Source organism: Parasteatoda tepidariorum, chromosome X2 (assembly GCF_043381705.1).
Source record: "Parasteatoda tepidariorum isolate YZ-2023 chromosome X2, CAS_Ptep_4.0, whole genome shotgun sequence".
In the NCBI taxonomy this organism is placed as follows: Eukaryota; Metazoa; Arthropoda; class Arachnida; order Araneae; family Theridiidae; genus Parasteatoda; species Parasteatoda tepidariorum.
The window spans coordinates 47,761,593-47,779,304 of record NC_092215.1 but is presented as its reverse complement, the minus strand read 5'-3'; the positions used below and the strand labels follow the sequence as shown (position 1 = coordinate 47,779,304).

General features: G+C 31.5%; 1 protein-coding gene across 1 annotated transcript in view; it reads right to left on the bottom strand.

Annotated features, from left to right (window-relative positions):
- Positions 1–3,608: 3,608 nt before the first annotated feature.
- LOC107457557 (uncharacterized) overlaps positions 3,609–17,712 on the bottom strand; it is a 32,493-nt gene continuing 18,389 nt past the window's right edge. The window contains exon 2 of the mRNA XM_016075732.4: positions 3,609–5,476. Coding sequence (XP_015931218.1) covers positions 4,411–5,476 — 1,066 coding nt within the window. The 3' untranslated portion in view covers positions 3,609–4,410. The remainder of the gene's footprint in view (positions 5,477–17,712) is intronic.

The following is a 17,712-nucleotide window of genomic DNA, read 5'->3' as shown; positions in this document are numbered from 1 at the left end:
GTTTCTGCCCGCAATTTATTTCCTACCTAAACTTAACGACTGTTCCCTCTAATCCAGCAGAAATTTTACTCAATCCATATATGTTAAGCATGATCTTGTTCGCTTGATCTTGTTCGTCAAGAGCATGATCAAATAGACCGCCAAACATTCGAAAATGAGGGAAAGTTAAGAAAAACGAACGGGTAAAAATTGAACTACTTTTAGTATCGGTGTCTCAATGTCACGTTGTGTCAGATTTTGTACTTCAAATTATTGTCTGCACTATTTATTTAGAACAAACAATATTTTATGTTCGAAATCGGATACAAAAACGTACGTTTTCAGAATCGATGCACCCTTTTTCTGCCGGATTTGGATTTTTGACCTTCAAAATATGTGGCAAGCCATAATCCGGGAAATATGGTTCTAATAAAACAAAGTGTGGGTATCAAGGGAAGCTAGTTGCCATAGCCACAGCAGTCACTATTTTAAAAGAAATATTTTTATAGTTCTATCACCGGGAAATAGTTTAGAGGATATTTCTGAATATTTAGAGTTGATATTTTTAATATAATTAAGTTATAATTAGTGTTGATAATCTTTAATATTTGGCGGGAGGGGAGGACGCATATGTTAAGTTAATTATGTCTTCAGTTCACAAACTTCCAAACAAAATGATTCATGGAAACAATAATATAAATTTTAAAAAAAATATCGTATTTTTTTCAAGAAATTTTCGTATAATTCTGCTAAAACTTTTAATATTAACACTTAAAATAACTTAGTTTAATGTAATATAAAATTATTAAAATTTAAATTCCATTTATATCAATCATTATTACAATAAATTAAAAATATTTAATAATGTTAAAAATTTTATTTTTCTAGAAAAATCCTAGTTTTCCTACACTTTTTCGTCTCTAATTCATTTTAAGTACTGTGCACCAGTTTAAATATATAAAATTTCAATATTCAGAAAATAAATAAATAAAATTCCAAACAATGGCTTGTACCTAACTCCAAATTTTCTTATACGAATATTTGCTTAAAAGATTCAGAAAATTTTGAAACAATGGCTGCTATTATCAGGATATGTTCCATTTTGCTACTTTTAATACATTTGGAAGTAAAGACATCAGAGAAAAAAATTTCCAATGCCGAGGCTTGTAAGTTTATTTTCAGTATTTCTCTTTCAAACGGTGATGTCATATTTATTAAACTGATTAAATTACAAAGCCACATGTTCAGACATGTAGCCTATGTCTTCTTCAGTTTCATGTAAATAGAAACTATTTTATTTCTCTGATTTTTTCTACAATTATACTCACCGTATACTTGTTGTGCGCCATTACCAAGTTTATTATGACTGAAATAAATAATTAACAAATTTAAAATTGACCAATGATTTATAAAGAGGACTGAAATTTTATGAATTAGCTTTTTTAAGCTTTGATTATTTATAAAAAAAAAATTTTTTTCCAGCTGGATATGGATCTTTGACTTTTGAAATATAGGCTTCGACAGAATCCGGAAATATGGTTCTAATAAAACATTGTAACTATTGCATACAATGAGTAATCGAAGAAAGTAAGTTCCTACAACCAAAGGAGGCACTTTTTTAAAAAAATATTTGCAATAGTTTTATAAAAGTTTGTGAATTCTGTAATCAAAAAATAGTTTAGGAGATACTTTTTAATATTTAGACTTGATATTTTTTAATATTTAGCAAGGTTGGTATATACTGAGTTTATTATATCTTCAGTTCACTAATTTCCCAACGCAAAATGATACATATTAATAAAAATTTTAAAAAATAAGGGCATTTTTTCAAGCATTTTTCTCCCAATTCCTCTAAAATTTTGGATTTTATCATTTATAGTTACCTAGCTTAATGCAAAGTAAATTTTTCATACCTTAAATTTCCTTTTAATCGCTCACTATTAAAATAAATACAAAAAAACTGATAATGTTAAAAATTATATTTTTCTAGATATTCTCCTTGAATAAATGAGTTTTATAATAGTGTGGTAAGAGCTGCGAAAGCTCAGAGATTAGAGCACTCGCCTTCCAATGAGGAGCACCGGGTTCGAATCCCAGACACAGCTGGTCGATACGAATTCCGCATCCGACTTGCATCGATCACGGCGCTGACGTGAAATATCCTCGTGGTAGACTAACTAATGGAATTCTAATCTAGCATAGGTCAGAATCCCATTACCGTCAAGCTAACAGTGGAAGGTTCTCGTATTCTTCCTCTCCATGTAAAGCAAGTGCGGATTAGTTCCATCAAAAAGTCCTCCGCGAAGGCAAATTCCTCCCAATACTTCATCCAGGAGTTCCCTTGTCCTCTGGATTGGGTTCAAAATTACAAGGCTACGGTGTTGAACATTAGTAGTCGTAAACCTAAAGCTTAAATCGTTGTGATGCAAGGAGCTAATCATCACGCGTGTGATTACTGGCCCGACTCGGAATTGCCTTTACACGACAATGCTTGCCTGAAAGAAACTGGGTGAATCGGTGTTAAAAAATGAGATTTTCGTCCCTTGTTCAATTCAACGTAGGTTTCGTGTAAATGGGGAGGAGGGGTTGCTTAAATAAAAATTGGACACTAGTGATAGCGTCAGAAATACAGTAGTGCTATCATATTCCGTCAAAAAGGAAGAACTTAGGAAAGCACCACAGACTGCACAAAACTCATTAACAAAACCTCTTATGAGCATGTGATTTATAATCGGGGCAGAACAAAGCACCGTAGTACAAAACTTAGTAGTAGAAGGTGATTGCTTTGTCCATTTATTTAAGTGCTGCATTGCTGCCATGAGTCGTAACCTTACGACTACCTCAACTCATTTCATCAAACTTTAGAATTTTTTTTCCCAGTAGATCTCAAGCAACACTGGTATCGATCAGTGAACGATTGGTTGACCACTTTTATCAGACTGCAAAAGGACTGAGGATGAGCAGTGCCGGTCCTCGTTAATTTATTCAACCGTAGAGTTCGCGATTTTGTGAGTAAATTTTGGCGCAAAAGACGGAAAAAGGAATATAAAATAGTGATAATACAAGAAAGGAATATACAAAATAAGGATATACTATGGAAAGAGGTTAAACTGGTTTGATTACATAACGAATTCTGATTGTCAAGGAAGAAACTATAAGTATAGTTTGTCTACAGAAGGAACTACCTTCGCCACGAAGTCTAAGGCCGTCTGTTGCTGTGGAAATGAGAAACAATGCATTTTAGAAAGGGAGCTTCTCTTTCTTCTGATTCCCTTCTGTCGCTGATCCCAGCTAAAGCTTGCCTTAAATATTGACCTAGCACCCCTTCCTAAAATAATTAAACCTCGTAACCATAGTCATCGCCACTGTACCAGACTAGTGTCGAAGGGAGTTCTTTCCATAGACAGACTATACTTGTGGAATAAGGTGGTTTCTTTTGATGTTGAAAGAAGCAAAAATTTACATTTTTGCGATGAAGCTTATTTCACAAGCTTTAGTCACAGAATGAAAAATAATTTTTCAAGTATTTGTAATTTTTGTGCAATGATTTGATTACTTAATCGAATTAATGTAATTTTAATAATGTTATTTTGTTTTATTTTTCATTTATCAAAAACAAAAACTGGAGATCATCATAATACTAATAATTTTAATAGCCTTTGATATAAACATTCAATAATAAATTAATACAATTAACAAATGATAATATTCTAAGGAAAATAAATAATACTTTAGATTTTTACAAATCTTAAAAAGTGAGCAATAAAGCTCACATAACATATACACAATCTACCAATAGTTATTTGGACACTCATGCATATCGGTGGTGGTGGAATTTTGGTCTGGAACTGTTTCTACTAGTATGAGCCCTTGGTTCAAATTCATGATAATCTCTCAATTTTGACACCTCTTTCATTTTGGATAGCAGTGTGCTTCTACGTTGTGACAGTTAAAAGGTTGGACCCATATTATTTCTAGCCGTTAGCTGATATAAGGTCTATAATGGATTCGTATGATGACAATGGGATTAACTAACTGAACTGCCCTTCCCTAAACCCAGATCCTATCGTGAAACTCTGGGACGAGTTGGATCGCTGAATTAAGGCGTCCGAAATATGCAAAAAAAAAAACTTATCTCTTCTCCAATCAAATGGAAGAGACTAGCTATGATGCAAGGATATGTGAAAAGCTTGCCCCTAAAATTGCCTCTCGTAAAGGTTATTTATTAAGGTTAAGGTTATTTATTAAGGAAGGTTATTCATTAACTACTGAATATAAATACGTTGTGTTTTTCTTTTCTAACACAGGTGCCCAAACACTTAAAGGTAAATAGTATATTTGTAATTCTGTTCCTCTTTTTTTCAAGGAGAAACTTTAAAATGGCACTATACATTCGCTCACATTGAATGGCGAAAAAGATTTCTTCTTCAGTTAACCCTCATTTTCTCGCAGAGCCTTTAAAATTAATTCAGCAAACTGGTGAATATCTTTGAGATTGTCTGCATTTACGAGCCAATCTCTTGGCTGTCTTTGCAAATGATCTGGCCCGATGTTCTGAAAAAAATTTGGTTGGTTTGGAGCAGGGCCTGGTCGTCGTACAGGTAAAATTGTTTGTGCAAAGCTGTTAAGAAATCGGCTCATGTTGCTGAAGAAAGTTAAAAATCCATTAAAAAGCAGCAAAGGAGCCAATACTACACTTATTCCAGCTCCAACTGGTGTCAGTTGCTTCAATAGAGGTTGCATTATGCTAGACAAAGAAGAGTGTGAATCCTGTGAAGAACTGGGGACACTCTCTGTTTTTTGAGGTCTAGAGCTACTTTGAGAATGTTGTGCCATTATATGATGCATTGAAGATGGCAGAGATGAATGCTGTTGATAGATATTTTCCATCGAGTTGCTTTGAGAGTTCTGTTTTGTATGGGAAGAATCTTTAAAAGATTCACTTGAGCTACTGGGTAAAGATTCTGGCTTCTTTTTGTTACTGTGAGAAGCTTGAGCCATTGCCATAGCGTGAAGTCTGTAAATTTCATCCATGGATGAAGATGAAGGTGCTCCTTCTTTTTTCTTTGTTGATGTGGAAGAAGATGAAGGATATGAATGACTCATAGACACTCCATGAGAAGCCATACCGTGCATTTGGTATAGTCTATTCATTACCTCAATGGGGGAGAGAGTAGTTGTTGAAGGTTTTTCCCTTTCTGGCTTCTTTTTATTGGATGAAGTATTGGGCCTTTTAGAAGGAGTTGTAGATTCAACAGTGGATGCTACAGTTGTTGTGGTAGTTGTTTTTCGTTTGGACGTTGCTTTAGGCCTTGTTCGGCTCCCTGTAGATTTTCGAGTGGATGATTCTACTGAAGCTACTGTAGAGGCTGTAGTTGAGATTGAAGAGCTGGATGGTGCTTTTGTTGCTGCTCTTTTAGATATTAAAGATCCCTCAGTGCTTCTTAAAACTACAGTAATGAGGAGAAAAGTCCAAAAAAGTTCTTTAAATACCAGTCTGAAAAGAAATAAAAATTAATTATTAGTATGACCCAAATAAAGAAAGGGTGCTATGTATGAATAAATATGAAAAACGTAAATGAAACAAAAATAGTGCCTATAGTATATTTGTTTTGTAGCACTATTTGTGTTTCATTCGCGTTGTTAGACTTTGTATGACTACAATCTTATATATGAAAAAAAAGACGCAATGCTTCATATGTCATAAATCATCGATTAAATCAGGCTATTTTTATTAGGTACTCCGAAATGATCACCCTTAATATATATTAGAGTCTCAAGTCAAAAGAGATTGTATATTAACGGTCTTAAGTTCATGTTTAAGTTAATAAAAAATAAAAATACTATCAAACCTTAACGAATCATTACTGAGGAAGACGAAAACTACTAGCATCAGAAGATGCTTGATTTCAGGGGAAACAGGGAGAAGTAAAATGGTGATGGTTTGAAAAATCTCCAAGTTTCATCAGGTAATTAAACTGGTTTCTATGCTTTTAGTTCTGCTTACCTCAGTAGTGATTTGCGTGATTTCTATTAAGTTTTCGTTATTTCCTCGTTTAAAATTAACTATCAATTTCTATTTTATGCGTGATTTTTGCTACTATTTCGACAAGTTTTGCCGAGTGTTTTAAAAAAAATTTGTTATGGGTTGTCATTATGAAAAACACCCTGTTTACAATCTTTCGAAAAATTTGAGGAATTATTGGCAGCTATGTAATACCAATAAAGAAAAAAAAGCTGCCTTCGAGAAATTTCGGAGATGTTTTTATCGGGAAATAAAAATTTTCGTTTCTTGCTCATTTAAAAAATTTTTAAGCCTAATCTTTATTTTACCTTTTTTTCTCCCAGATAAGAACAGATGTTTCTATATTTCACACTTCTACTTGCATAAAATAATAGCGTTAAGCTAATTAGTGTTAATATTGGGCTTTTGAAATATTAAGGCAACATAATAGTAGTTGCGTTTTATCAATGGTAATCTTAAATGGGTTACTATAATCATGCCTGTCATCTTTTACAATTTTTTACAAAGATTTTTTCCTGTGATAGCAATGCTCTTTTTTGGAGAAATTTAAATCTTGGTTTATTAAATAAAATGATTTTGATCACCACAACCTAAAAACAATAAAAGCTACTGATAAGTATGCAGATATAGTGATTTGAAGTAAATGAATTTCTAGAAAAATAATCAAAATAAATAGTTTCACATCCAAAAAAAGCGTAAAAGTTAGCAGTTATGAGGATATTAACGCATCTAAGATTGCTATGACGAAAACGTAACACTATGTTGTGATAAAAAAAAAGACTTAATGAAAGAAAGCGGAAAGACATTTATGGATTCTCTTGCGTTGGTTACAATATTGCCTAATTTTAGACTTAAATATAGATATTTATTTTTTCTATACATTGCGTTGAACGCGAATTCTTTGATTAATTTGACAGTAAATTTCAAGAATGAAATAATTGAGTTACCACTTTTTTTTATCATTTTTAATTGGTTAGTTCATTAACCCTCTAACGCCGGGTAATAAATATTGCAATGACTTAAAAAAGCGCCTTTGAGAAAAATCGATTGTACATAGTGGATATTTCCTTCATTTATCTACTCCTTTGACTTCAGATTCAAACATAAATATTGTATTATTAACAAATTATAGTCGTGAGAACTACCCATTTTCTGTAAAATAAAAACTTTTGCTACGACTTTTTATTTTTTATTTTTTCAAAAACAAGAACCGTTCTTTGAAAAAGGCTGTAGGCACAAAAAAGTTCCCAAAACCTTTTTAACAAAAGAAAGAAAGAAAGAAAAAATAAAGTTTGGTAATTCATTAATTTCATTCTTGAAATTTATTTTCTTTATTTATTTATTTTAAAAAAAAGACATATGTGCTTATAATATACTGAAGACATAAATATTCATATTTTGACTTCAAATTAAATGAATGAATTTTGAAACTAAAATGATTAGAAATTACATTACAACATTAGAAATTATCATTTTAATCTTAATATGAGAGCCCAATAAATTTTTTTATGAATTTATGTCCCTGAAAAGAGGATTTTAGTCACTTTTTTATGAGAACATAAATAAGCCAATAAAAGTATATTTAGAAGAATCGAAATACGTGTTTTTAAATTCATTTTCACGCAAATAAGAACAATAATTCTCGCTTATCTGCAGTCTCTGTAATTTGGGATTGGTCATGGCCCTTCTAGTTGATGCGTCATGAATGGTGATCTACTCATTCTTCTACCAAATGTTCTCTTGTAAACAGGGAACTTTCGGATTCATCAACTATCGCTACAACTACTTTCTTGTTCTCTATGGTTCTTTATATTTTTTGCTGCAGGTTTTTTTAATCTTGCCATTAAAAATAAAATAATAATAATTCCTTGAGTAAATAATATAATAATTTCCGCTTCCATTTGTATGCAGAAACTGCTTTATATTAAAAATCATTTTTGACAAAATATTTTTACATTTTTCATTGAGTGTAAACAAGGACTATATTTTAATAACCTACTACTTAATTATTATTATTTTTTAAAAAAAATTGTATTTAAGTCTTCATGAATTACTTTCCTTAACTCAAATTGAGAAAATTTAATTTATTAAAAATATTAGAAATAGATTTAAGGTTTCAGTGCCATTAGTCATCGATTGAATGCCCCCTTTGGCTGAATTTCTAAGGCCCCCTCAACCACATCAGCGCACCACTGGTCGAACGTGAATGACAGGGGTTGATTCTTTTGTTAGATGCCCCTGTAAAGAATAGTGAAATCACTAAATTAAGCAAAAAAAGGAACGAGCAAAAAACTAATTTAAATTTAAAAAAAAAAAAATTGAAAAGTTACATGCATTTATAAAAATCTAAATCTAATAATCTTTTTTATAATTGTATACGAGAGCCGTGATGGCTCTGGGGAGAGAGCGTTCGCCTTCCAATGCGGCGAACCGGGTACGAATCCCAGTCGATACGAATTCCGCATCCGGCTTGCACCGACCACAGTGCTAACGTAAAATATCCTCAGTGGTAGACGGATCATGGGTTAGAGTCTCCTTGCCGTCAGGCTAACTGTGGGAGGTTCTCGTGGTCGTCCTCTCTATGTAACGCAAATGCGGGTTAGCTCCATCAAAAAGTCCTCCACGAAGGCAAATTTCTCTCAATTCTCGATCCAGGAGTTCTCTTGTCTTCTGGATTGGGTTCAAAATTACAAGGCTGCGGAGTTGATCATTAGTAGTCGTAAACCCATATAATTGGGTGGACTGTGCAACGGCGGTTATAAAATAAAATAATTGTATACGGAAGTTCCAAAAATTTATGATTCTTTGATTTTTCTAAAATGTAAAGAAATGCTCGTTCATGGTCATGACTCCTTTGACTTCTCCCTGCACACCACTGCAATTCAAAAACAAAGCTCGATGGCTTCATAGTGGATTAAAGAAAAAAATCAAGGCATTTTCGGAACAGTTTACATATATCATACTACTTTCAAAATATGCAAACGCATAATTTGCTCTACTTAAGTGTAATAATAGCGAATTTCACAACAAAAGAATAATAAATTTTACAATTTTAAATTTTCGAATTGCTTTGTTTAGAAGAGAAAGTTTTAAGACTTTTCAGTATAATATTATCAATACTGAACAATTCATAATAGTTTCAAATCAATACATGAAAAAGTTTTAGTATTCTCATAAAAAAAATTACCTGTATCAATTAGTTGATATTTCCTCATGCCGATATATAATTAAAAATTGCAATTGAGATTTTGTTAATCAAATAGTTTTAAATTTGGCTTTCAATAATTTCAAAATAAAAACAGTGAACATTTTGTTTTAAATAATTTTAATAGACGATCCCACAATTCACCCTAAAAAGTAATAGAATATGATTACTGCATTGTTGATTGGAAATGATCAAAGATAAAAGAGAGGTATTGTGTAAAAACTCCATCCTACAAAATTTTTTGCAGTATTTACTAAATATGATAAATAAGCATATGATCTCTAAATTTATCACCATAATATTTTATATTATATACATAAACGTAAAAATTTTTTAAAAAATTTTTAAGTTTCTTTCGAATAAAATGACTAAAATCCAAAGGGATTATCAAAGTTTTAAACATTGATAATCCCGATGTGTGGGAACGCACACGCAAATCAGGAATATCTGGACAAAAATCTAAAAATTAGGACAAGTAATGACAAAATATTTTGCACATGATAATCAAGCAGAGCCGGACAAAGGCATGGGCATACGGGGCAGTTGCCCCGGGCCCCGACATCAGAGGGGGGCTCCCGAATCAAAATTTATTTTATGTTTCCTTCTTAAATGAACTTTTTTTTATACTATATATCAGTACTGTGCAAAATCCGTCAGTTTTATGTTAGCTTCTTCATTAATCTATCGTATGAACACAAAAAATCTATATTTCGTAAATCCATGGCTTTCTAGGGATAAATTCAGCTAAATTTTTGCACTTACGATGGACAAATTTGGGCAATCAAAACCCTGATTTTTAAATATCGCAAAAGGCGATATGTTTGCAAAAATACGGGCTTCTGATTGGCTAAATAGAGCCATCGTAATTGCGAAAATTTATCTGAATTCCGCCCTAATGTCAGCAAGGATAAGAATTTTTCACAGCTAGTTGACAAAGTTAACAATCAGTTAACCCATTGTGGACCGTTTTGTGCATCTTTCATTCAGTTAATCGAAGGAAAATAATAAATTAGTTAAAATAACATTGCTTTACATTTTCTAATTATAAATTTAAATAGCATTTTTGTCAAATTTTGGCTCTTCAGATGTGCTATATCCTTTTCATGATTGACTTAGAATTGTCAGAAAATCAATAAAATGAACAGAATGATATTTCGTCTGACCATTGGAAGAGGGGGACTTTATAGGTATTTTAGGTTCTAGTGAATTTTCTTGTTACATATATATAACGAGGTGAAAAATTTTAATACCTCCATAAAGTTCGGTTCTTCATTACTGAAGCAGAGGGGGGCTCCCAAAGAAGTTTTTGCCTCGTTCCCCAATTAGGCTAAATCAAGTCCAGATAATCAGCACAACTACGAGCCCTGCAATTTCAGAGCTACTCATCACTTATGTCAGTGCGGCCTCGTAAAATTCTTTATACTTAACCTTAGATTCATAAACATTCGTCTCCCATACCGCATAAAATACGTAAACATTTAATATTTTTAAGTAACTTCCTAGATCATTAGACGGAATGCTTATGAATTATATCTCCCATACATGTTTATGAATCTAGGAATAAATTTAAATCGATTATTATGCTTTTAGGAGCCTTTTATACTTTGCAAATTCGATTCATATATATTTTTTGTTATACAAATACTTATAATTGTGTGAAAATATTCAACTTAAATTTTTAATCGATACCTCCATAGCTAATTTATTACAATTCAGAATCTATATTTATGTACGGTATTTTTCAAATTTAGTTTAAACATAAAAGGAAGTCGTTAAATGTAAATGAGTAGGAAGTAAATTTTTAAGATTTCGCCTTCATCAGATTCCCTACGGTCCACAGTAGGCTTATCATTAGGTCGAAATAAGGTCACGAGCCACATGTTGAGTACACTTCGAACAAGGATACAGATCGCGCTTTTTTAACAACAAATAAATAATAAGCGGACAAAATGAGAAAATCAGCTCAGTAAGAAAATGCTTTAAAAACATTCTGATTAGTTTAAAAGATCAATTAAAAAAGAAGTACGCGTAAAACAATTCCCAAGATCAAACTTATAGTCCAGGCAATACAGGAATTTGCCTGGAAAAATAGGCTGGAGTTTTTATTTTTGTACTATTGTGCTTTTTAGGGAGCTAGGCACGAATCCGCAATTTGTGATCAAAATTTTTCAGGGAGTGATTTAAAAAAAACTGGAAAAATCCATTGCAAATAACTGTTTTGTTTGTTTCAGGATTGAAAATTTACTTCAAATTCTACACCTACTACATTTCGGCATGATAATAAATCAAATAATTATAAGTATGGAAACAATGACTACTATAGCATAGGAATGACGTCTCTTTCAGTACTTCAAAGGAAAAATATAGAAGAGAATAACTAATAGAGGTTTGGAATTTAAAGAAAATTCTCTTGTGAGATCTAGTAATATGCATAAAAAGGTACCCACCACTAAAGGTAGATCGAATCGTTATTTCGTTCAAAATCATCATTTAACGTTCCTCAAAATCGTAATCGTTCTTTCCATTTCTGATTTTTTTCCTAGCTTCTTAAATTTTAACTTAATTATAGATTTCTAGCACCACTTATGTGAGTGTTGTTAGAATCAAAATTATAGTTTAACAGAGCAAAAAAATTGGAAACAAATTAAAAGATTTATTTAGCATAATTAGTATAAAATTTGTAATTTATTTTTTCTAAAATTAATAATATCCAAGGTGTCCAAGGTTGGTTTCAATAAATATCAATATGTTACCCTCTGCTAGGAAGTTTCCAAGGACATTCAAGCACAGATCATTTGCATAAATACAGATATTTAAAGGATATTTATACAGATATTTGAAAATCCACTGCTTTCTAATTTAATATTTTTATAACAGAAATCCGTCACAGAGATTCCTCAACAGGAATAATTTTTTACAAGAAGTGAATCTTTGAGGTTTTGTTTTATAAATTTCGATACCAGTTTTTTTTCTTCTTAATTTTCTTAAGAGCTTACAGTAAACAAAAGTGTACTCCACGAAAGGTTGTTTTTCATATACAGCATAAATTTACTACTAAAATATTTGTAATTTAATTATAAATACTACTGATGTTGTAATTTAATTATCAATACAGTATTGATATTTTTAATTATAAATACCATTAAAAATAACATGCAAATCAACATGTAGTGATGCACAGTTTTATAACCATATAGTCTAGTCAAATTGCTGAATTTTACCCAAAAACACTTTTCATTTTTAATAAGAAACTATTGTTGTTTGGAAAAGAGTGCTAATATACAGTAAAATTCCGTTATAATGACAATCCATCATAGCGGATGAAATTGTCGTTAGAAGCAAATACTCATATTCAATATTTTAAAAAGGAATACAAAATGAATACAAAAAAAGACTAAAAAGTGAACAATTATTTTGATTTAAAATACATATCTAGCGTTGACCGGTTTTTCCTGCAGAATGTAAGTTGAATTACGTAGCTCTGTACTTTATGAAAAGCGTAAATGCAGGGCTCTCAAGAGTCCGTCAAGAATATTGAACTGGCTGCTAACTACACATCAAACCAATTTTAAATGTTCGTAAATTTTGCAACCACTTAAATTTAGATAATATTCATCAAGCAGGTTCCAGACTTGTATCTATGCAATAAGTTTTCAAATCAGTGTAATGATCAAGAAAAATTTAAAGATCAATTTTTAAAATCAAGGACTACATTTTATTGCATAGATTTTGCTACCAATTTTTAAAGTTTTGGTGGACCTTTGGGAGTCCTGTAAGGGTTTACGACAGGAATGTTAGAAAACTAACTTTTCATATTTTATATGAACAAAATGAAATGATGTGCAATATTTTTTGACGTTATTGATAACAGTGAATATTGATTTGAACAAGAATGCAAATATGGAGGCATGATAGATACGTGGTCTACTAAAGGCGCATTCTTTTGAAATGTATTTCAAGATTTCTAAAAAAAAAAAAAAAAAAAAAGCGAGAGTATTTTTCCTTTTATTAGGAAAAAGATAACTTAGCCGTTAGTCATCCGCACATTTCTTTATAAAAATTAAAGAATAAAAATTTCAAGAAGAAAACAATGTTTATTTTTCGCTTTTCTATGTTTATACTAGAAATATATAAAAATATCTACCTTTATTCGTGAAATATTGCTTACTAAAACGGCAAAAAGAAATTTATCTCCCAAACTCTTTTTTGCTGTAATAGCGGAAAGTTAATAAATTTTAACTCGTTCTAAACTTATGATTTTTTTCAATAAGTAATATTAAAATTTTGACTGTGACTTGGAAATTTCACTTAATAGTGGACTTCTGGTAATGTGCCGTACTCGTTTTATTGAACTTTTACTGTATATTGATGCTTAAATTAAGAAGATATTTTTTTTATTAACTACCATTCAAAACTTTAATTACATGATTAAAGGCCGGGATAGTCTGATTGGTAGGGCACTGGGCCTATGTCCAAGAGTTCGTGGGTTCGATCCCTGTCGGCCGAAGCCTCCCCGTTTAGTAAATGGTGACTGATGCACGTTAAATCTGTCGAGTCGCAAAGTCCTCCATGCTCCCATTACAAATCAAAACCTCTGGGGGGTCCAGGAGTTTTCTTGTCTTCTGGATTGGTTCAAAAATTACAAGGCTACGGAGTTGAACATTAGTAGTCGCAAACTCAAAATTGGGTCTGCTTTTCAACGACGGATAAAATAAAATAAAATTGCATGATTAAATATCCAAATTCGAAGTTTTATCTTACTTAGACATACCTCATGGTGGATAGGCATGATTTGTTTTTAAAAGATAAAAACTAACAATGAAATAACTGTGCTACCCGTTTTCACCTTATTTGAATAGAATAAAACTGTCCCCAAAGGAAGATGTTATGCTTGCGTTGACGGGTTGAATTTAGCCAACATTTACAAATCACAATACGACTTTTAGATCTATCGTACCCAGGGTGTCCAATAAGTGTGGAAAAGATCAAATATCTCCAAACAAAATATGCATCGGATCAAGTAAATAAAAATACACATGTGAGACTGAGGCATTAATAGAATTTTGGTAATACGCATTTTACAACTGCTATATAAAATTTCAAAAAATTTCTCAGATGTCCAATAGTTAAACTTAAAGCATTTTAAAGTATTAGTTTTACTTTTTAACAGCCGGTGGCTGAGTGGCAGTTCTTCGCGCTGTCGTGCCACAGATCCTTGGTTCGATCCTCGGGCCGGGCAAGGTTGACTCAGTCTTTCATCCCTTCTGTGGGTTGATAAAATGAGTACCAAGCATGCTTGGGAACTAAACACTGGGGGTACCACGTTAGGCTGACCACCCAACCGGAGCATCTGCTCTTACACCCCAGAGTCCAAATGTTAAGAAAAGTGAGATGGGTACAGTAGGCCTTGGCCCTCCATAGGCTGTCCCACCACTGAGTTTAATTTTTAGTAGTTTTATCAAATTTTTACACTGTACAGTATTAATCAAATTCCGCAAGAAAAAAAAATAAATTGAAATTTATTTATTTTTTAAATAAAGGAAATACTTTACAAAATTAATCTAATTTTGTAAATAAGTATCCTAATAATTGTAGAGAATAACCCACACCCATATTATTAACACTGAAAGCCTTATATTGACTGTACCATTAACTCACATTAGCGTATATTCGCTTAAGAGCTTCATTCGTTAATTTAAAAGGACAAATCATAAGTGAATATTAAAATATGCAATAAGCAAGTATTCTAAAACATGACATCTCTTATTATTAAAAGAAATTAAAATAGTTTAATAGTTCAACAAAAATAAATGGAAATCTTCCTTCTTCCTTCCTTAAAACCTTATTTTTAATTTGTTATTTAAAAGTAAACTGCGCTATTACGCAACTGCATGAGAAAGTGCAACATAGTTTTTCCAATCTTCCAAAATTTACAATGAAATTTTGAGTTACTAAATAGTAAAAATATTCCAGCTGTCCACATTAGTCCCATATCCTATGAGTCCTACTTCTTATGTCAACCCTCATTGTTTTCAAACATTGTTTTGAACTGCGCGAGAAGAAGATAGTAGTGCGCGGAATTTTTTAAAACTAAAGTAAGCTACCTTTTTTTTTTAAAATTTCGTGTTTTTGTTTTATTTATAACAGAATATGTTATTTTATAATCTCGTCTATAGAGCCGCGATGGCTCAGGGGATAGAGCGTTCGCCTTCCAATGCTTCGAACCGGGTTCAAATCCCAGTCGATACGAATTCCACAAACGGTTTGCGCCGACCACAGTGCTGACGTGAAATATCCTCAGTGGTAGACGGATCATGGGTTAGAGTCCCCTTGCCGTCGGGTTAACCGTAGGAGATTTTCGTTTCTTCCTCTCCATGTAACGCAAATGCGGGTTATCTCCATCAAAAAGTCCTCCACGGAAGCAAATTTCTCCCAATACTCGATCCAGGAGTTCCCTGATCTTCTGGATTGGGTTCAAAATTACAAGGCTACGGAGTTGAACATTAGTAGTCGTAAATCTCGTCTATAAGTTTCGTCTATAATTTTTGACATGTAACTTAAGTTTTGATTAGATATAAATGAAATATGCCATGCACATTTATTCGCGTTATTCAAGTAGTTAATAAAATTAAGATTTCATAAACAAACTCAAGATTTGTATCAATAAGTATTTAACAACCAGGATATTTTATTTACTTTTATCTTTTTAAATTTAGTCGTTGAAAGAGTTAATTTTTACAACCTCAATTGGAATAACTTATGCTAAAGATTAGATTGAAGTGCAATTAAAAAAAAGCAAATAAATTATTTTTGGAGAGCAAAATACTTCGTTTTGAAAAATTGTAAATATGGCACTATATTTTCATATTTGTTAAAATTATATATAACATTGCACTAACTTTTTTTTGTAAAAATTATAAATAACATTGCACTTTTAACGTTATCATTAAAAAAATTGTGAACGGTTTGCTTAAATTTGTGAGCAACCTTTCAAAATTATATGTTGCAGTACACACACGTGACTTAGAAGAAACGTCGCCTGCTACGATAAACAGAACTTAGTTAATATTGATAAAGCTAAATTTTATTATATTAAGCTGGATCTAAGCTTTGTTAAGAATGACAGTTAGATCTCTGTCGAACTGTAACTTAATTAATATAGGGTAAACCAATCAGTGAAGGAACACTACCCAGTGAAGGAACATTTCATATATATTGATTGAAAATAAGAATTTGAAAGTTTTTCTTTAGATTGATTGGTAACAATAGCTTACTGCCAAACAATAGGAAGTCATCTAGCAATGTTTTGGATAACCTGGTTAAATAGACTTCTCTGGAAAAATGTTTGAATTTGTTATTATCTCTGCAACACCTTGTTTCTTTGAAAAAATTATAAGGTGAGTGTTTGTATTTATATGTTTGAAGTGGAATTAATTGCACATAATAGTTTTATTTTTTTCACTGTGAAAAAGAGAATTCAAAACATAGTTATTGAAGTTACGTTTTACTTTTTTTAAGCATCATAGCATAATAAAGTACTGAAATAAGGGGGTGTATATTCACTGGATCACCAAGCGATGAAAAACCAGTGAATAAACAAGTGTTCCTTTACTGGGTATTTTTCTAAGTTAATGAAAATAAAAGATAAACTTTAATTTTCTTGTACCTTTAGTGATGTTCCGCATCAAAAGTATGTTAAAAATATGAAAAACAACTTCTAACCAGTGAGGGAACAGGCATGTTCCTTTACTGGGCATAAATTTCCCAGTGAATGAACAGTATGTGTTAATATGTTGACACTTTAATTTTTAATTCATGATTACAAAAAAAAGTTAACATTTTCCAAGTATTTATATGTTATAATTTCAAAAATAGGCTTGTTTTTAAATATTTCTATGACTTATAAATTCAAAAAGGCATTAAAAAATAACCAAAATTAAGTGTTCCTTTACTTGGTCTTCTTACTACTTGTTATTTGAACCTCCAAAACTTTAAAACAATATTATGTAAGTTCTCTACAATTTTTTTTTTATACATAATTTGCAATTAGTGACAAATATGTTGACACTGTCATTTAACTAAAATTACAAATTTTGAAATTAATATGATTTTTTAAAAGGCAAGCGAAGCTTAAGTGTTCCTTCACTGGTTAGTTTACCCTACAGCGTATTAAAACGTAAGATCAATTAGTCGGTCCACCATGTGTTAACTTTTGGAAAAACTTAACGATTTGATGTTAATCACCCAGAAATTCTTTTTGATTCATCTCTATTGTACTAAAGAGATAATTATAGTTTGCTATTTTGATGTGAATCGCATCACTGAATTTCTTATTCAGGGTTGCACAGGAAAACAGGAAATTTTTAAGTAACGCATTTATCACAAATAAAAATATTTTTATTAACAAAAATGTATGTATATTTTCATAACAAAACATACACTGGGAGCATTATACTGCAGGAGAAACCCTTCAAGGCAAATTCTGTTTTCAAAATATCAAAAT